Raw genomic sequence first — 20021 nt, 5'->3', positions numbered from 1 at the left:
TTCCTTTTTCATTTTTTTTAGCCTGAACTGGTTGATTGAGCCTTCGGCGGCTTCATACTGACGTCGCGGCCTTGGCCAGGGCTCCCGCAAAGGCGATCGGCCATGGCGGCGTCTCTCCGGGCCGCATCCTCCCTCCGCTCGCGCCTTCTCTCGTCCTCCTCCGTTTCGTGTCCGTGCCTCCTCCTCTCCTCTCCCGTCCACTCCGACGCCCCCAACCAGGCCGAAACCCTCGCCTTCGACGAGATCCAGCTGTCCCCCGCGAAGCCTCCCACCGCCACCGCCTTCGTCCTCCATGGCCTCCTCGGCTCCAGCCGTAACTGGCGCTCCTTCTCTCGCGCCCTTGCCTCCGAACTCCACAATCGCGCACCTTCGGACGGTATCCTCGAGCCTCAAATTTTATGCAACAACCACACTACTTGTCCCTAATTTTCTCCGCTGCCTCGAGTTGATTAGAGAACTAAATTTATGGCGTTGCGTGTGTATGCATTGACGTGCAGAGTGGAGGATGGTTCTGGTGGATTTGAGGAACCACGGCAGGTCGGCCGGGATAAAAGGGTTCGGCCCGCCCCACGACATGTCGACTGCCGCGAAGGACCTCGCCGATTTGGTGAAGGCCCGTGGCTGGCCATGGCCGGATGTTGTTGTGGGTCACTCCATGGGTGGAAAGGTCGGGCTAGACTTCGCAGAGAGCTGCTCGCGTGGTTTGTATGGAGAGTCTGCTGTTCTTCCCAAACAGGTGCGAGGAGTTATTGTTAGCCTTGGCGCAATTTATTCTAAGATACTTGTTCATCTGTAATCTTCGCAGATTGTTTTGATTTTGTAAGTGAAAATATCGTTGCACAGAGGTTTACTTAGATGTGATAACAAATTGGATGCGGAAAACTGCAATTTCATGCTTCTGTATGTTAAGACAAATAAGCACATTTTTTAGTTGTGTACCTGTAACTAGAATCTACATCACAGTACGACTGGGGGCAGTTACTTAGCTTCTTGCGTCTTATAATTGTAGTTCATTTGATTTGCATCCTTAGTTTGTTGTACTGGTTTGGAGGGTTTGGTAATTTGTTGTTCTTGCCCACAGTGCATATTACTGGATTCAGAGTAGAGGATATTTATCACTATGCTATATTTTCCTTTGATGCAGAACAGCTCTGGTGCTTGATTCTGTCCCTGGACAAGTAGAAACTGATAACAGTGATGGTGAAGTTGAACGGGTTCTGCAAACTCTAGTGAGTCTTCCCTCTTCACTTCCATCGCGCAAGTACTATCTCATCCCTTCCCTTGCTGAGATTTAGTCATCCTTGCTACCTGATGCATTTATATATCTACATGGATACAAACACTAGCAACACACACACACACATAGAACAAATTGTGAAAGTAGTATGGACGCAAAATTTTGGTAGAGCATTTTTAACAACTGCTTTATTAACTTAAAAGTCATTTGTGGAGGATTTGTTAGTTTGATGTTCAGAAGAGATAATTGCGTATATTAAGGGAAACATAAAAGTCTAGAAGTCTAGGTACTGGTCGTTTACCAAATCTGTAGTACTTCTTATTAACAGTCGACCAGAAGTATAGCCCTTTGAAAATTTTAAATATGTTCTTTTGATGCCTGATGTAACAATTATTTTCTCTGTACTGTAGATTCAGTCAGGCAAGCAACCTTAGTGTTGAAGGATAGAAAATATTTTGAACCTTTCAGGACGTTTAGCATGAGGAGCCTCTGGAATTGCACATGTTAATGATTTGCATGTGTTCATATCCTTGATGCTAATTTGAGTTATTGTTTACTACCAGGTGGGTTGTCGACCATATGCTCAGCCTTGGGTTTTCAAAGTCACTTTCAGAATGGATTGGCAGCAACTTAAAGAAGGACAACAAACATGTGACCTCATGTTTAATTCTTATAGGTAAGTTTTGGTGCTGTTTTACCGCCAATGACTAGACTCTTTTCTGATCTTATTCCTTATCCATCTTCAATTAGTGAAGTTCTCATGTAACCGTGTATTATGCATGAGCATCAAGTATTTCCTGTTGATATGACATCAGACCTATGTTTTGCTGTCAATTGTGTTGCTGAGTTAAATTATTGTTAAAATTCAGGGAAAGGAGCTATTGGGCACTGCTGGAGCACCCACCAAAGGATTTGGAGATTGCAATAGTACAAGCAGAGCGCAGTGATCGATGGGACCTCGATGATGTTCAAAGGCTAAAAGCATTATCAAGGAGAGAGCGCAAACCTGATGCAGGGAAAGTGTCACTTCACGTTCTCCCCAACTCTGGCCATTGGATTCATGTGGACAACCCCAAGGGACTACTCGAGATAATTGCGCCTAACTTCCTGTCAGCTGTTCAAAATTGAATATTATTGTCATTTGGAACATTCATTTAGTGTGACACGCCAAGTTTGATGACCGGAGGGATAACATTTCTACTCTCATTTTGTTACCAAATGAGCCCTTTGTGCTTTCTTTCTTTTCTTTTTCTGACAACATGCTATACTTTCCGTTACCAATAGAGAAATCATTATAGCCCCATACTTTGTTTCAATGTTCCTCGTTTAATAAAGAAGAAACTGTTCTGTTTCTATGCGGATATTGAGTAGTAGATGAACGTCTGGCATCGAGTTCACAAAACAATTGAAATGATAGACTCATGGTTCCCTTGATTTCATATGATAACTTGATAGCTGGCAGGAAATTCTCTCTGCTTTGGATGGCGCCATAGCACTGTATTTTTGTAGCTGCTTTCGACCTCTCATTTGAAATTTTGAATGAAATTTCACTCTCTGCTTTGAAACGTCAGAACGCCTCGTCAGGTCAGTGGTTCTCCATCAGCAGAGACGGCCACGGAACAGGCTGCTGACGAGCTACGGACAACGCGACAAGGAGACACCGCCCCTTCAGATCAGATCACTCACCAGTCGAACACGTCTTCTCCGATCCAAACTCACACGCACAAACGCCTATTTGCGCGGCGCCGAGGGCAGCATCAGCAGCGTCCCCCTCATGGATCCCGCGAGCGGCGGCACGGGCGCCGAGCCCGATGCGGCGGAGTGGCGCACCCACGCGGCGGGCGGCACGGAGTACAGCTGGTGCCACGCCGTGCCGGGCGGCACGGGTACGACGCTGCTCGCGCTCCACCTCTCCCGCGGCGCCGCGGCCGAGGCAGCGGTGACCACACTCCAGGCCGCGCTGCGCTCCCTCCAGAGCGCGCACCCCGTCCTCCGCGCCCGACGCTCGCCTTCCCCTCCCCCGCGCCGCCGCAGCCTCCGCTGCTCCCCCTCGCGCCGCTCCCCGCGCCCAAGTCCGCGCCCGACTTCCACGCCCTCCTCGAGCACGAGCTAAACCGCAACCCATGGACCGAGCCCGAGTCCTCCGACGCACCGGTGCTCTTCGCCACGCTCTACGAGCTGCCGCCTGCCGCCGCGGGCGGAGCGGCGCTGTTCGTCCGGATCCACACGGCCGTGTGCGGCGGCGAACGCGCTGGCGTGGGAGCTCGTGGCGCCGCTGGGCGGTGATGGAGAGCGCAGCACGGAGGAGACGGCGGCGGCGGAGGCGGGGCTGGAGGAGAGGATACCGCAGCGGGATACCTGGAAGCCGTTCTGGGCGCGCGGGGTGGACATGGTGCGCTACTCCATCAACGGGCTTCGGACGTCCACGCTGCCGTTCGTGGAGACCGGCACGGAGAGGTCCACGCAGATGCTGCGGCTCGGGCTCGGCCGCGACGAGACGACAAGTGTGCTCGATGTGAGTTCCAGACTTCGTGTTCGTTTCTCCAGACTGCATACTCCTGTAGTGCTGCATTGGCCATAGATTCATAGCTCATTGTCGTCTAGGCGTGCAAGGAGAACGGGGTGAGGCTTTGCGCAGCCATGGCTGCTGCGACGATGCTCGCCGCACGGCAGTCGAAGCATTGCCGCAAGTTTCTTGAGGGGCAAGCCGCCCACCGTGCCTGCGCCGGTCTCACCGGCCCGGGGTCCCCCCGGGCCACGCCCATCCGAAGCGCCCACCAAGGCACCGTCACCTGGCGATGGGACGACATCGGCTCAGCCGGCGGACACGCCGGGGACAGTGCCTTCCGTGGATAGTAGTAGCGCCACCGCGGCCGTATCTTCCGCGTGGACCAGTGGCGGATACAGGATTTAACGATTGGGTATTCAGTATTAAAAAAAATGTTCAATCCAAAATACGAGAAGTCCATAATAGCGTAAATTTTAAAGTATAAATTGTTCATAGTAGAGAAGTTTCAACTAATTAAAAGAAATTACAAAGCATTTAAACAAAATTACAATTTAACTTTGTGTTCCTTTATGGCTTGGAAGCGTTTAATGATGTCACTATCCTTAACTTGCACAAAAAATTTACGCTCAACTGCTGATTGCCGAACTGGGCAGTCACAACATAAAGATCATAAATACCTGATATTTGTTGCTATGTGGGCTCTTTTCAGTTAGGGAAAAATGCAAACCCTCCTAAAGTCACTTGGATTTTAACTTTCCCCTCCAAAAATTATTTTGTTGCAAAAAAAACCTCCAAAAGTTTGATTTTGTTGCAAAAACACGTCCAAAAATTTAAAAAATTTAAAAAAATCACAAAAAATTCTAAAAAAAAAACTAGAGACAATTATAAGACCTTTTGTGAAATTTGTTTTCAAAAATAATATACTTTACATCATATTACATGGAGAGTAAGTTTGAAAAAAAAGAAAAACGTGCAACTCATTTATTAATTCGAGTTAAATGCATAGTTAATTATTTACTAATCCAAAAATTATGAAACAAAATTTTTTAGTCTTCTTACATGATCCTCTATCGTGTAAAAATACATGAAATCTTAAAATAGTTATTGTAACGTGCAGGATTGAGTAAATATGTTGCAGATAGATTAATTCATAACTAATCCATAACACCTCCAAAATTAGTGAAATCACTTTTATTAGTTTACTAAAACAATTAGTTTACAATTTGCTGAGTGGTCTGATGAATTGAAGCAGCAAAGATATATATACGTAGTATATGTGCTATATACTTAATTTTTTTGCAAAAAAGTTGGGTATTCAATTGAATACCCATGCATCATGGTGGGTCCGCCCATGGCGTGGACGGACGCCTTCTTATCCGTAGCTGGCGTGGTGACCCTGTAGCCTGACGACACTGAAGATGCAGCGACGACTGAAGAAAGGGGCGAAGGAGCCTGCGCGCGTAAATGAAGATCCAACATCCACCATTCAAAGGTATCGCTTTAAGTCGATCCAACGGCCACAACGTGTCCCGTAATATACTGTTACGGGTGCTAACAACTTTTCTTCCTCTTTTCAGTAAAGCCCAACGCTGTAACTTTTTAGGAGAATAGAGCAGGTGAGATCTTTGAGAAAGAAGTTGCCTAGGTTTAGCTAGAGTACTGTACCTTCTGGATACCATCTGAATTTATCTGGTTGCTATCGAAAATCTCTCCAATTTATCTCTGAATTCGCTGTTCTTGTGCCGATTCATGTCGGATCTGCCCAGGATCTGACACTGATGCTGCTCTGAGCTTATTGATCAGCCTAGTTTCTGAATTAGTAGTCAGGTTTCGTCCACTTGTAGTGTCTAGTAGCCAGGAACCGTGAATTAGTGTCATATTAGTAGTGGTAACCAACGTTCGTTACATCGGGCATGGTTTCATTGTTTCGGCATAAGTTTTGAAATGCTGGTTTCAGAGTCTCTTGTTTTGCTCCAATAAGCACTCCCTTCACCGAAATCAAAGTACTCTTCATAAGAGAGGATAGAACGAATTACTTCAGTGAAACAAAAGAGCCTCTGCATATCTACAACATACATACATCACAAGCAGATCAGATATGAACACCTGAAGCCGTGATCATGCTTCATTCTGAGTCGAATTAGCATCAACAGATTACAACCGGAAACCACCTCTGAATCTGAAGTAGTCAGAAACAATCATTCCCATTTCAACACACGCTGGGGATAACACCATATGCTATACACGCTTTCACAATCGCTCAATAAACCCGAAATACATAGCTGCACTCCAAATAAGAAAAGAAAAGGTTAGCTTTCACAATTTAAGTGGCACACACCGAGTAGCTGCACAGAGGGGGCTTTGAGCTTATGGGGATTTTACAAGTAGATGCTCATACAGTTTGGTGGGGTTGTTGTGAATAATTGATGGGTTTGCATCTTCCAGGCGCTCCGCGAGGGATCTGAGCATGGAGACCAGATGCCGCGTGCTTTTCGTACATCGGCATACTAGATCTAAGTATTGCACAGCCTCCTGAGGTAGGAGACCAGTCATGAAGAAGGGGAAGAGCTTTGTTGAGTGTGTCACCTCCATTGTACCTATCGCCTCAGAAGCCCATGCAGAATTAGACTTGTCAGAAACTTTCCCCTCCTCCCGCTGCATCCGTCTTACTGCTTCTAATCGTGGGAGCAGCTCACTCTCTTCTTCCTTGAAGTGCTCTTTGGTGTGATCCTGCCAACGTTTGAAAGATTTCAGATATACACCAAACATGAATCAATAGAAATGTGAAGTTAATTTGTAATGGCTTATGAAGGAGTTCATTGTTTCTTCTTAATATCGAATTACCAGTAGTAATCGATTGTAATTTGTAAAAGTCAAATCAGTACCTAATCCTATTACATGAGCTCATTTCTAAATAGTTGCCATATTCTACGGACAAGTTTCTCCTTATCCATACGAATTACATTCACTGGTTCAAAATACCATTTAAAAAACATTGAGCAAACTTCAAAGGTTGCTAAGGTTACTAAGCTCGATCTGAGCCAAATTGCTGGCTAATTTTTCCTAATCATTTATCAACCAATGTTATCAGTAACCAGCCCAGTGAGGGCAGTCACCAAATCTCAGGTGCGCAACAAGGATTTCTGACTGGTATCTCAGCAAAAGAGGTGAAGCATCCATGGAATGGAAGCGTACATGATGAGTGCCCCCATATGCGATTGACAATAGTCTCCAGACCTATGTCAAACTCATTTCAACAGCTTGGTAGGAACATGTGGAATAGGGCCAGCTGTACTGAGCGAGGCTGCATCCTACTTTCTCCCCTCAACGTTCACTACACACCCTCCAAATTTCCAGTGTAAAGTAGAGCTGTGTGCAAAAACCATGTTGGTGGATCCCTATCCAATTTTAAGACTCCAAATTTCCCAAGCAATTTGTTGCTGAAACAATGCAAGTTTTACAGAGCAAATAGGTTGCGCTCTGCTGCAGCCTACTTTTTCCTTTCCAACTTCCCCATAAACACAATACCAATGCAGTAGAAGAGCTGTATGCAATAGCCATGGTGGTGAATCCAGATCCTATTTGACAGACCACGCAAGTTTTATAGAAAAATTAGGTTGGAAGTGGTCCTTATCAATGACCTACATGATCTTCCCACTTCACTGAAAAGTGCAAGTGTACAGTAGTGCAACAGACTAACAAACTTTTCCACGGGAGGATGAAAGGAACTGATTTTATCCTCAGGCTATCTTGGTGAATGATCCCTCGTCATTCTTCTAGCCCACTTCAGTCGAAGTTTCGGTTACTCTTTCTCTGAGAATCTCTCATGGCAGATTATTTGCTAAAAGGGTATGATTAGGACAGTATAACACCCGCACCAACAAATAACTATCACTTTTGCCTGAAGGCACTAGAGAAGCCTTGCAAGTTACAAAAGGTGAAGTTTGCATAACAACCTCCTAAACAATTGACCGTTGACATATGGCACACTTCCGAAGATACCTAAGATAGTGCTTGGCCTATTCTTTCACGCATGACATTCAAACCAAAATACTACCTTGCACCATCAGAAAGCCTAGTACTAGTGTATATTCTGCACTAAGTTGAAACATTTCAGAAGCAATGCAGAGACAGAATTCTAAAGCTCTTGGCAGATGAAGAACGGTAAGATGAGTTTGCAGAAGAAAAAAAGAACAGTAAGATGAGATTGACTGGCTACAAAATGCATTGACCCTGTACCTGCAAAGTTTTGAGACGAACCGAGAGGTTGACCAGCACCTCATGGAAGAGGGGGCTGCCTAATTCCAACGTCAGCAGTGTTTTTATATCCTCCTTGATTCCATTCATCATTGGCAGGTGCCTCCCATGCTGCTCGTTAACCTTATCACACACACCTGCCACACAAAGTATTTAGCACCAGATAAGACTACAACCTAATCATATCGGGAAGTAACCACTTGCTGATTAAACAAATCCGCAACTAAGCTCTTGGATCGAAGATGCCAAGATAAGCGTTTGGTCTGGTCTATTGGTATGATTCCACTTCGGGTGTGGGAGATTGTTAGTACAATTCTCGCATTGCCTCATTTTGCTTGTTTTTGACTTGGAAGCTGCCAAATGGTGTGCAGTTTTTCATCAGTAGCTTTGCTCTGGTACACGACGTTGCAATCTTTTGTTAGGTTATTTTACCGGTCAGAACAAAGCGAGACCTGCACAGGTTGAAAGGCAGGGGAATACAGACTTTGGATCAAAGTACAGCAACATATTGAGAAAGAAAAGGGACACGCCACCTTTATCTCATCTATCTAAATAGATTCTCCAAATCCATCAAAACTTACCAGCACTAGTAAACAATCCCTCAAAATAACCAATGGACCTAAAATATCAGTAAAAACGAATGTGAACTGCGTATGGAGCAAGGTATCAAACAGTGGAGTGGCAAATGCACCGCTTTTTTTGTGCAACAGGAAATGACGGATGCAGGCATGTGTTAAACCCTCCCCATAAATCCTCGAAAAACACATATGCCCATTAGATAACCAGCAGTGTTTGGGTGTGCAAATCTAACGAAACTAGTAAAACACGGAAACAGGTACGACCAAATGCCTAAAACTCTATGGATATCCAATGAAAATTATGAGCATAACGTAATGCAGCACAAATAAATGCGATCATATTTAAATCAACCTGGACGCGCTGCACTCTGGAGATCAGGGAAGATCAGCGTCTCCTCCATCCTGGCGTGCTCCAGCATCACCTCCATTGCATCGCCGTACCACTTGCCGACCCTCCTCACCTCGGCGCCCTCCACAACGGTCCTCCCCTTCCCCGACTTCTTCCCCTTCTTCACCATCTCGGCTACCTTCGCCACCACGCCCTCGAGGTGCCGCTCCGCGCTGAGGTGCTGCAGCCGCACCAGCTCGGCGATCTCCTCCGCGGCCGCGGCCGCCGGCGACGCCCGGCGGGACCTCTCCGGCGGCGCGACGCGTGGCTTGCCCTCGAAGCGGGCGTCCACGTGATGCAGCAGCTCGTCGGCGGGGCCGCAGACCTCCGGGTCGGCGGCGGAGAGGCGGAGCACGGGGCGGCCGAGCGGGGCCGCCTCGGAGGGCGTGAAGTGGACGGGCGCGGCGGCCTTGTAGAGCAGCGAGACGCGGAGGCGCCACGCGACGGGGCAGCCGTCGGAGCCGTAGACGCGCACGACGTTCCCGTCCTCGGCGTCGACGGCTGCGGCGGAGACGGAGGGGGATCTGGCGAGCGCGTACGGGGACACGGAGGTGGTGGAGTTGACGGTCACGGTGGGCGCGGAGACGGTGCGGTGGAGAGGCGGGGAGCCAGGCTCCGTCGGGCGGCGCCGGCGCGGGGACGGGGAGCAATTGCCCATGGGGAACGGGAGCGTGCGGGGAGAAAGGTTTTGGGGACAAGGCGGAGGAGCGCGGCCGCCGCGGCGTGGAGTGGGAGCGAGGCGGGATGCGCTTGCGTGGGAGGGCCGTTGGGGTGGGGGCGAGGTTGGCGGTCTGGCGGAGGTATTTGTGGGCCCGGGCTGGCCGACCTTTTTGCTGCTCTGCGTGGATTTTGTTAAGGATGTTGGTTTGATCCGGAAGATTTGTTAAGTGTTATGCGTGGCGCTGCTGGTAGGCTGTTAAGCCTGTTTTTCAGGATCCGTCTGACTGATGGAACACTGTCAGATTTATAAGAACGTCTGTGGGGCAGCAGGAGCGGATGCAATGGCGATGGGTTGTTTTTAGCATTACTAGCTAAGTGTTATGCATGGCAACAAAAATATAAATATTAAATATAGTAATATTAAATATAAAATTAAGGTATGAAAAAGCATATATGTTATCAGAATATTATTGGAGTAATATATCAAGAGTGATGTTCTAGGTTGGTTTTAGATGGGATCCAAAAAGATGAGAAGAATACTGCTAATTTTTCTTTTGATTTTTTATTTATTTATATTAGTAAAACAGATGATGAGACTGCAGAACGAGAGTGGATGATAAAAATAATTAAACTATTCAAATGTTAGATATTTTTATTAGATGGATGAAAAGTAAGGAAAGAAATGTTATGAGAACACATTTGTGTTTTATATATTAGAGAAATGGCAAGAATTTATCTTATTGAAAATATAATTTGCGGTTGGTCCCACTACTTAGTTTTAGAGTTTAACGTGCCAAACATTTCTGGTGCAGAGAGTTAATTTAGCCCTTAGCCAGTCTAGCCTAGCTAACATAACCCACCGAAAGGTGCAACATTATGCAGTGCGATTAATCATTCTAAGGCTATCTTTGTAAAGTAGATCCTCGAAACGCAATAAAGGAATGGACCCACTGAAATCCTACGAAGTTCCTAAGGAATGCCTCGATCCATAACAATTTTGGAGAAAATTCCAACACCAGTCCAACCTCATACAAACTTTCATTTATTTCTATATTTCTCTCTAAATCCATGTGTTTTTTTATGTTCTGCATCCGAACGCCCTGTAAAAAGATTTCTTGCATTTTAAGTTTCTTTAGGATTGTAAGCACCAATCAATTCCAAACCAGTGCTGTGTTTTTTTCCCCTAGACTCGCTGGCCTGTTTGACAACCTGTCTTTTAAATGGGTGGATCGGTCCTTAAAATCACAACGTTTTGTTAAGTCTTGAACTTTCAAGCAGGGGCGGATCCAAGAACAAACCTGTGCCGGGGTTGAGCCAATGTATATTAAACTGATATGAAGTTATTTGGGCTGATTTGAAGTTATATAGGCTAATTTGAGTTAGATACTACATAAAGATACATAGGATTTTCTATGCTAGAGCCATCCTGTATCATCCTAACACGGTTGTGGATCCGCCGCTGCTTTCAAGGTGACCTTCAAATAACCAAAAGCGTTAGCGATCACCCCAGTGCTCCATGGAAACCTGAAAATATCCTAACGAGGAGCTATATAATAACGCATTTGACGGCAATGGATTACTAACCTTAAGGTTTAGGAGACACAATTCAACGAAAAGATTTGAAAGCTAGAATCGCACCTGGTGATCACTTATTCAAAAGAATCCAGTACTACATTCCAACGGGACAAGAATGATGTCTTAGGAGTATTTTGAAGATGAACATTTAAGTTCGTTGACAAGCTCTTTTCATACAATCACTCATACTAAGAGGTCAAGAGGTACAAACGGGATCTAATAGTTGCAGTGAGTACCCATTGGCAGGAGTCCTGCCTCTAGTAGCTGAACTGTTACTGAATTGGCATCTACTCGATTATAAATTCGTAACCAGATGTTCGATCCTGGGACTGTTAGATCAGGTGTTAGACTATCTTCAACTATATTTCCTTCATTTCGTTCCTTTTCCGATTCCCTTCCTCGTTCCCATTCCTTTTATTTTCTCTCATCTTCAACAGCTTCCCTTCGAAGGGAATCGCGAAGGGAACGGAGAGAGAATACCGTTCTGAAGGGAATGAACCTGAGAATCCCGTCGTGAAAAGAACCGTGAAGGGAAACTGTTGGGAGCGCTGAAGGGAACGGAAATCCCTTCACGACGAGAATCTAACCGTAAAGAGAATCTGTTGAGAGTAGAGTTGCCGCTTCGAACGATCAGGCTAACATAAAATTCTTCGTCGCCAAAAATAGAGTTGCCGATTGCCTCTCGACAACGCCAAACGAAAGCAAAACCATGGGACAGTCCTAGCGGTCGAGTAGCCCCGAAGACTGGTTCAACCAACAACCGTCGAGGCACTGACAGCCCAGGCGCGGCCCAGACGTCAGACCTGCCCAAATCCGTTCAAGTGTCGCTTCGACGACGACGACGCACCACACAGTGGCGCGACGGCCTTGTGGGCTTGTGGCCAATCCGCGTGGCGTGTCGCACTGCCGCGGCGGCACGGCCGTGATGAATTCGCTTGATCCGGTCTGGTGCCGTTCGCCCACGACACCTCACATGGGCATGGCGCTCCTTCTCGGCCTCTCGCTGCGGCGTCGTCGAGGCACGGTCTTCAACATGCGCTCGCTGGGATACTGACACCGCGCAGATGAACCAGACCACCCATAGATCAATTTTATAGCCGCGACACGATCCACCTTAATTGCTCTGGGTAGCAGCAGCACGTGCTAGACCGGTTATCCCACATGAAGGAGCTCTGACAATAAACAGTTTCGTCCCAGCCGGACATCTTCTGTCACTAGATTTAAAGTGAGAGACTATATTTTTTTAAATTTATAAAAATCTTATCCTTCACAACTCCTCATATCTTATATAGCTAAAGTAGGACAACATGTAAAGTATTAAAATTTATAAACGACAAGTTCCATATAAATTTTAAAAGAAACTGTTTTCTTATCTAAGAGATAGCACTAACATGTCATTCTCTTGCATAGCTAGAGCTAGCACTAGCAAGATCCATATAAATTTTAGAGATGGGTCAGCTTCACTGTCAGTAGTAGGCTCTGACACCGAACAGCGCCAGCAGGTAATTAAAGGCTGGCGGATGCCGGCCCAGAATTTTCAGCCCATTTCCGGTTGAAACTTTGTGGGCTATCGTTTTGGCCCACTAAGGTAGCCAAAATTATCCTCTCTCTGATATGGCCCTAAAATTACGAGCCCAGTGAAGATTCAGACAAGCCCATATACAAGCGCAAAGCAACACGCTAATGAAACCAGCTTGGGCCGGTGTCCATCACAAGTTGCTCCCCACATTCCGCGCTTGCCCTAAAGAAATCGAAACGAGCCCCACCCGCAAGGCCACACACCAAGAAGCGCAGCTATGGCGGCCGCCGGGGACGGTGAGGCCGCGCCGCTGGCGCCAGAGGAGGGCGCGACGCATGGAGGCGGCGTGATCGCGAAGCTGGAGGAGCAGTGGAGGAAGACGAAGGAGCACGCGGAGACCTACCCCTACGTGTGGGGCTCCTACATCCTCGTCTACGGCGGCCTCGGCGCCTACCTCACCTGGCGCTGGCGGAAGCTCCGCCGCACCGAGGACCGCGTCCGCGTCCTCCAGGAACGCCTCCGCAAGCTCGCCGCCGCCGAGGAGTCGCAGATTGCTTCCTCTTCCACTGCCCCGACCCCTTCCCCGCCGCAGCAGCCGGCGGCCGGGCCCGCCAAGCCCGTTTCCGGCCCGTGACGGAGTAAGCCTCTCATTGCCAATTTCTTGACGTGACGGGGTACAAGATTCAGAGCAATTTCCCCATCGTTTGAGCTGGCGGCTGTCCTTGGTTTCTTGTCTGGTAGGTGATCCTAGATCAGAAGTAGAGGAAGATATAATATAAAGTGCTGAGACTTTGGTGATTCTCTGTTTGTACTTGAATCATTCGGGAGAAGCTTAAAATTTTGTGGATCATGTATGATCTTCCCCACGAAGGATTTGAATTTATTGTTAACATCACCAAAACCCATCTTAGTGAACATGCTACGTCGAATGTTTTGCACTCCATGATGCTGGTTTGCTCTTATCCACTTGATGTAATGGTGGGATTGCTGACTGAGTTAATACTGTGATCTCATTGAATCTTCTTGAATTATCATCATTGGAGAAGTGTATTAGGCTGTCTTATGGACAAATGGATAGAGAAAGCTCAACCAACGTGCTGGCAGCCTAATTTTGGCCTTTAGCATGGCTTTTGGTTGCAGAAGATCAGCAGTGCATTGTATGGTCCTCCGGATAAATTGACAGAAAGAGCTCAACCAACTCGACTAATATTCCTGCTAATTTCTAGAACCCGCAACCAAACATTGTCTATTGTGAACTATCAAGTAGGTTGGTATGAAGTTCAGTTGTAGAAATCAAATTGTTCAGACTCATTGTTATGCCTTAAAATATTGCTCTTTTCTATAGTCAGCGTCTCATCGTACAAAATTTTATGATCGAGTGATAACAAACTATCTTGACATTTTTCTTGAGCTCGAACCAAATAATTGCTAAGTGTCCATTTAGCACATGCATTTGATTGTGTAATTGTATTACCATGTACTGTTGTTGAATAGTTTGCTCGATGCATTATTGATTATTGCCGCTGTCGGTCTGAATCTTGAAAGACTTGCATTCAACTGTGCAATGCGATTATTGTACAATCGAGATTCTACTAGCCCTCTAATTTCCTTTGACTTGCTTTGACAAGAATACTCTGCTATAGTTGTTGCTTGGGTGCTCCAGTTCAGAAATCCTGCCTTTGATGCCTGTTATAGTTGTTGGGCACATATTATTACACCATCTTCAACCATATTTCTTTCATTTCGTTTTCTTTCTAATTCTCATCCCTATTCTTATTCCCTTTATTTTCTCTCATCTCCAATAGCTTCCCTTCTAAGGGAATTGTGAAATGAAATGAGAGAATCATGAGGTGGAGAGAATGAACCTAGAGCGTTGAAGAAAATAAGAATCTCTTAGAAAATAAAACGGGACTCACAAAAGGAAACCATTGAAGATGTCTAAGCCTACTAAGATTCAAAGTCGGCATACCTGACACTTGATCTTAATTTGGCCCCTCGTCCCATTCGTCACTGTTTCATAATGTGAATCTGTCGCAGAGTACAATAATTCCGACCCCATGGGAGCTTATGCGCCTGTGGGGCTGTTGACCAAGATCCAAGTTTGGACCTCTTCGGAATCAAGATGCAACTCGACGAATTTCCTAGGATAAATGCACTTTTGTTGACAGGTTTACATATTGATACTCTCAGTGTTGTTATTGCGTCTCCATTTTAGAAATCTTGATGATTTATATGTTGGAAAAATCAGCACTTTTAAGTTTAATTTAATTTATGAGTAATCATGGAGTTGAACAAATAATCTAGCATGATCATATAGCAGGAGCGTACTTTAGATATGTATATAGCAGCGCTATATAAATATCTCTCTAATATACCCGATGATAGAAACATAGAAAACGGATTATGAGAGACATGATGAAATAACATATGTGATTGCAGTGAACATACCGATCTTATAAGGGGGAGAAGCATCGGGAGGAGATTGATCTCCTTTGGAGAAGATGCCGAAAACGCTATGATGTTGATGCTAAAGATGACATAGAGGTAGCGAATCGTGAGCACTGCTCTCCGATCGTTAGGTCATGTGCTATGTTTTGTTATTAGCCCGGAAATGCTCTTAGGCTCATCTCATGTAATGCTGCCATGTCAAGCGAGCTTGGAAACTCGGAGGACTGGGCAAAATTGCACGTTTATAAGCTAAGACACGGTCCTTTTTCACAGAGCCCATCGATCAAAGACTTCTGCTATATGTGCAGCGAAGGCAACAAAATAGTACAAATTGGGCTGGCGCCCAGCTGATGCCTTCTGCTACTCACTTCCCAGTCCGACATGGCCATGTGATAGCCGAACAGCCCTTGTGCCAAGAACTGGCCTTGATTCCTTTTACCAAGCCTCCCCCTCTTTCTGTTCATCAACTACCACTCCTGCTGTAAAATTACCCATCAAAATCGTACTTCTGACCACTGTAAAAAAACTGGTGTGCTACTGATCTTGGTTTTAGTTAGAGGTGGTGAAATTGTTTTTTAACTGAAGACAGGTATCGACTGCCCTGATGATCCTGCAGGCGCAACTGTTCTTTATTTGCGAACAGGTTCATCACATTTTGGTGGTCACTGCTGCGTAACTAAAAGACAGATCGGTCTCAAGGGATCACTAGCCGTTCCACGCGGAAAATGAAAAGACTAAAATTATTAATCAGGAGGGCCACAGCAGGGCACTGTCGGAGGACTCAAGATCGACATAAAATCGCCTTGGTCACTCCCGTCTGCTTCGCCATTATCGTAGACTAGGGAGATTTACTTGCTTGCTGCTTTCATAGGCTGCCATTGTCATCGCCTTTCTTTAACCTCAGTTGCTAGTGGGTAAACTCTTCGTTCAACTCACTGAGACTGGTGTTTCGGGGAGACAAATGGTCGAGATCCGTTTTTGGACTTCGTTTCGTTTCAGAGGTGGCATTTTCCGAGTCACTAATATTTCTATAGGACAGCCTCTGAGCACTGCTGATGCAGCATCGCTGTGATTTGCCTCCCCCCATCTACCTCAAGAAAATTTTGTAGGGAAGCGCCCAGTAGCAACCACTCCTCGCTGCCTCTGCTCCTGCTCCTAGTCCTAGGCTCCTAGCTGCTAGTATAATCTCTTGCAGTCTTGCTCTGCCCTGCACTTGTACCTTGAGGCAGAGTGGGCATCGAAGCGAGCTGTGTGTGCGCAATGCCTCAGGTCGACCTGGAGAGCCTGGTGTGCGGCGTGGCCGGCGCCGGCGCCGGGGACAGAAAGGTGTCCTGCGAGACGGTCATCGCGGGGGGCAGCGGGGACGCCTCGCCGCCGCGGATGCCGCCGCCGCCGGACCCTGACTTCCCGCCCGAGTCGATAACCATCTCCATCGGCGACGAGTTGGCGTTCTCGGAGCTGAACCCGATATACGAACGGGACGACTCCACCAAGGGCAGCACCAACCCCAAGTTTGCGGCCGCCGGCGTCTCCAACCCCATCGTGGCCAAGACGCGGACCAACTCGACGCGCGTCGCCGGCGCACCGGCCGCGGCTGGCACCACTTTCTTCGGCCTCCCGGCAAAGATCCGCCCGCGGTTCACCCGGCGCCAGCCGTCGCAGGGCCGGATCTTGCCCGACAAGCGCGCGGCCGGTGGTGGCGGCGAGGCGGAGCCGCGGTCGCCCAAGGTGTCATGCATTGGGAAGGTCCTGTCCGACCGGGAGCGGCACGGCCGGCGCCGCGGGTGGTGGCACGGCGTGGTGGCCATGTTCCGGTGCGACGGCTGTGGCCGGTTAGGAGGCGGCGCGGCCAAGAAGATGGCGTTGGAGGACGAGGACGGGGAGGAGCAGCAGCCGGGCATTGCGGGAATGCGGAGGTTCAAGTCCGGGAGAAGAGCCGCTTCGTGGGGAGACGAGGCGTTGGCGGCGGCGGCGGCCGACGAGGAGGAGGAGGAGAAGTCCGACAGCCAAGAGACTGAGCAGTGGGCCCGTCGGCGGGTAAATTAAGTTGGGGAGAGGGCGGGAAACAATTGGGCCCGGGATATGTCGTTGCTGGGACCCGCTCTAAGTGACAGTGCCGCGGTTGCCGGTAGGTGGGCTCGAGCTGCCGCTCGAGTGTCCTCGATCTTCGTCAGCGACGGATGGGCACGGCTTTGGCCGACGGTGATTGGGGACTGGCCTAGAACTGAGAGTTTTCGATTTCGGTGTTTTTTTCCTGCTTGGAATTTTGCACTTTGAAGAGCTTGTTTGTTGAAACTTGAACCAATGATTGGTGCACATACCTCAGCAATAATATGAGCACACAATGTGCTACAGAGTTCAGATTTCAGAGTGATACATATGTTCAGTTTTCTGTGTGATTCAATTTCTAGGGCAAGTTGCCAGTGTCAACCGATAGTCAAGACTGGCCTCACTTTCGGCTTGGTACTCCGCACCGGTGGCTCAACGACTCAACGCACCGCACCTATCAGTCTATCGTTCCGTAGCGTGGGCACCGAGGTCGACGAGTGCACGGTTGCGGCTTGACCGCTGATCGCCACCGCACGGCCGCACCACAATTTGCTTGCGACCGTATCTAAGCCTCCTATAGGCTATGGACTTCTGAACATTTGAACATCCCGTGACATGAATGCACGGTTCGTGTGAATGGACGCTCCATTGCTCAGGCTTGAAACCCACCCATGGGTGCAGTGTAGCGCCAGAGTACCACTGAATTTGTTCATGACATGCGACCTCACTCCACTGTCACAGCTAAGATCTTTTCCTGGTTCTTCTTAGTAAAGGAAAGTGCTTTTCCTTGACAACAAATTAGAATCATGTTTTCGAAAGAAAAAAGATTCATGTTTTCGAAACTCTTCCCAGTGAAGTGGCATAGGATGAAAACGGACGGGATTTACCCGTTATGATCCGTTTTCTATATATTTTTTTAATTATTTTTGAATTTTTAGGACTTACGTGGAAACGGAACAAAAACTGTTTTGCTATTTTTCTGACTGGATTGTCGGTATACCGTTTGTAATCGAGACTTTTTTCAATTGTAGGGGAAGGAGAAGGGGAATGAGAATGAGGAGAAAGAAGAAACATGAAGTGATATAGACATAAATCGTGATGAATGATGCTGATGAGTTGTAGACTGAGCGAAAGATTATTTGACTTGGTGTTTTGCCATTCTATGAGTAAAAGATTGTTTTGTCTTAGTGTTTTGCGGCTCAGTAGGGATGGAATGGTCAATCCGGCCGTCAGAATCAAACGAGGGTCGAAGTCTATTCTATTATGTTATTATTGTAACATGTGTGACTACATGTCAGAGATGAAAACGGATAGAAATGGTAAAAAAAAACCTAACTATTTTTATTTTCATATTCTCTCTTAAAAATAAGAAAGCCAGAAACGGGTACGGACTCAGAAACATAAGGATATTGAAAACAGTCTATCCGAACAATTCAAACGGAGGGCATTGACCTGTAGAACCATGACTTCAAGCATTAACATGATACATAATTAATTCACACTAAAAAAACAATTCATATCAAACACAGGTAGACCACATAATAGCATAAGTCTCAACTAAAAAACTATCGCCATATCGTAACTTGAGTACTCGATATAATACACAGTCACACAAAATCATCAAGTCATAAATAGACACAGTCACACATGTTATGATAATAGGCTAAGTGGATAATAAAACACCAAGATAAACAATCTTCTACTTAAGTTACACCTCATCAGTATCATTCATCATAATTCATGTCTAGATCATTTCATGTTTCTTCTTTCTCTTACTTATCATTCTCCTTCTCCTTCTCCTACAATTGAGAAAAAAGAACCCTAATGGAAAATTTCCAATTAAAAATAGGATACTGGTAATACGGTCAGAAAAATAGGACATTCTGTGATGAATGAACACAACTAGGACGGAAGGCGCGCTGCGCCCGTCATGCATTTCATAATTGAACTATATTTTTTCTGTACAGACCATAATAAAAAAAGGCTAATAAAATTAGATTCATCAATTTTAGACATCTTGGCATTTAGTTATGACTTTATCAATATTTAACACATTCATTTAATTATAGAAAAAGCAGTAGCACTTTCATGCATATAATTTTAACATGTAGACGATAGTAATACAAACCTAACAAAATTGATTTCATATTTATTTAAGATCTACATATTTTTTTTCCATGTATTTTAGATTATTTCAGCCGATTTATCAATACAATTAACATTCCTTTCGGTATTTTCTCGAATTTTTCAAAAATCAAAATACCCTAAAATGCTTATGGGGAGGGGGACGGTGATTTGACCGAGCTTTGATTGGTCGCCGATGGTGAACGGTGGCAGAGCTTGGCTGGAGAGGGGTACCATGAGCTTTAATATGATATGGGATTCCATTTGAGCGGGTGGCGGCGACATACACGACGGCGTCTAGCTCGGCGGCGGCCATAGCGTGTGGCGGCGATCAGGTCGATGGTGGTAGGGCGCTGTGGCGAGGGAAGGAGGGAGGGAGGGGGTGCGCGATGCTCAGGAGAGCATGGCGAAGCTCATCGTGGCTCGCGGCTAGGAGTTCGTCGGCGAGGTGGATGTGGTGTTCGGCCGGTGTGGTGGACAATGGGAGCACGGGAGCTTTGGTTGGGGAAGCGGTTTTGAAAGACGGGGATCTAAGTAGAGGAGCTTATAAGCGACCTCCTCGGCATTGAAGCACCGTAGGTCTAGTAGCGAGGAGCGACAGTGATTTCGTCGGTAGCAAAGGCTGAGGGTGAAGACATATGGATGGCTAGATTGACACCATGGCTGGATTCTGCAGG

General features: G+C 46.7%; 3 protein-coding genes and 2 pseudogenes across 3 annotated transcripts; 4 read left to right on the top strand and 1 right to left on the bottom strand.

The window, feature by feature from the left end:
* Positions 1–8: 8 nt before the first annotated feature.
* Positions 9–2590, top strand: LOC133909228 (uncharacterized; annotated as a pseudogene).
* A 145-nt stretch (positions 2591–2735) lies between these two features.
* LOC133909225 (uncharacterized) lies at positions 2736–5473 on the top strand (annotated as a pseudogene).
* A 368-nt stretch (positions 5474–5841) lies between these two features.
* LOC133909223 (uncharacterized) lies at positions 5842–9866 on the bottom strand. The gene is made up of 3 exons (XM_062351558.1): positions 8934–9866; positions 7986–8140; positions 5842–6476 (listed from the first exon to the last, which is right to left on the bottom strand). The coding sequence occupies exons 1-3, from the start codon at positions 9625–9627 to the stop codon at positions 6114–6116; spliced, it is 1212 nt and encodes a 403-aa protein (XP_062207542.1). The 5' UTR covers positions 9628–9866; the 3' UTR covers positions 5842–6113.
* Positions 9867–12909: 3043 nt separating this feature from the next.
* Positions 12910–13652, top strand: LOC133910172 (uncharacterized). Its single transcript, XM_062352684.1, has one exon. It carries the CDS (start codon positions 13001–13003, stop codon positions 13355–13357), a length of 357 nt encoding a protein of 118 aa, XP_062208668.1. The 5' UTR covers positions 12910–13000; the 3' UTR covers positions 13358–13652.
* A 2179-nt stretch (positions 13653–15831) lies between these two features.
* Positions 15832–17539, top strand: LOC133910171 (uncharacterized). The gene has a single exon (XM_062352683.1). It carries the CDS (start codon positions 16432–16434, stop codon positions 17215–17217), a length of 786 nt encoding a protein of 261 aa, XP_062208667.1. The 5' UTR covers positions 15832–16431; the 3' UTR covers positions 17218–17539.
* Positions 17540–20021: the final 2482 nt, after the last annotated feature.

The sequence above is a fragment of the Phragmites australis genome, chromosome 2 (assembly GCF_958298935.1).
Source record: "Phragmites australis chromosome 2, lpPhrAust1.1, whole genome shotgun sequence".
Taxonomy (NCBI): Eukaryota; Viridiplantae; Streptophyta; class Magnoliopsida; order Poales; family Poaceae; genus Phragmites; species Phragmites australis.
The sequence above is the reverse complement of the archived record's forward strand: the minus strand, read 5'-3'. Positions and strand labels throughout refer to the sequence as shown.

Coding starts and splice junctions, on each gene's coding strand:
- LOC133910172 (XM_062352684.1), top strand. CDS start 13,001: ATGGCGGCCGCCGGGGACGGTGAGGCCGCGCCGCTGGCGCCAGAGGAG.
- LOC133909223 (XM_062351558.1), bottom strand. CDS start 9,627: ATGGGCAATTGCTCCCCGTCCCCGCGCCGGCGCCGCCCGACGGAGCCT. Junction 8,141..8,933: donor CCAGAGTGCAGCGCGTCCAG/GTTGATTTAAAT, acceptor TTTGTGTGGCAG/GTGTGTGTGATAAGGTTAAC. Junction 6,477..7,985: donor TTCGTCTCAAAACTTTGCAG/GTACAGGGTCAA, acceptor AAACGTTGGCAG/GATCACACCAAAGAGCACTT.
- LOC133910171 (XM_062352683.1), top strand. CDS start 16,432: ATGCCTCAGGTCGACCTGGAGAGCCTGGTGTGCGGCGTGGCCGGCGCC.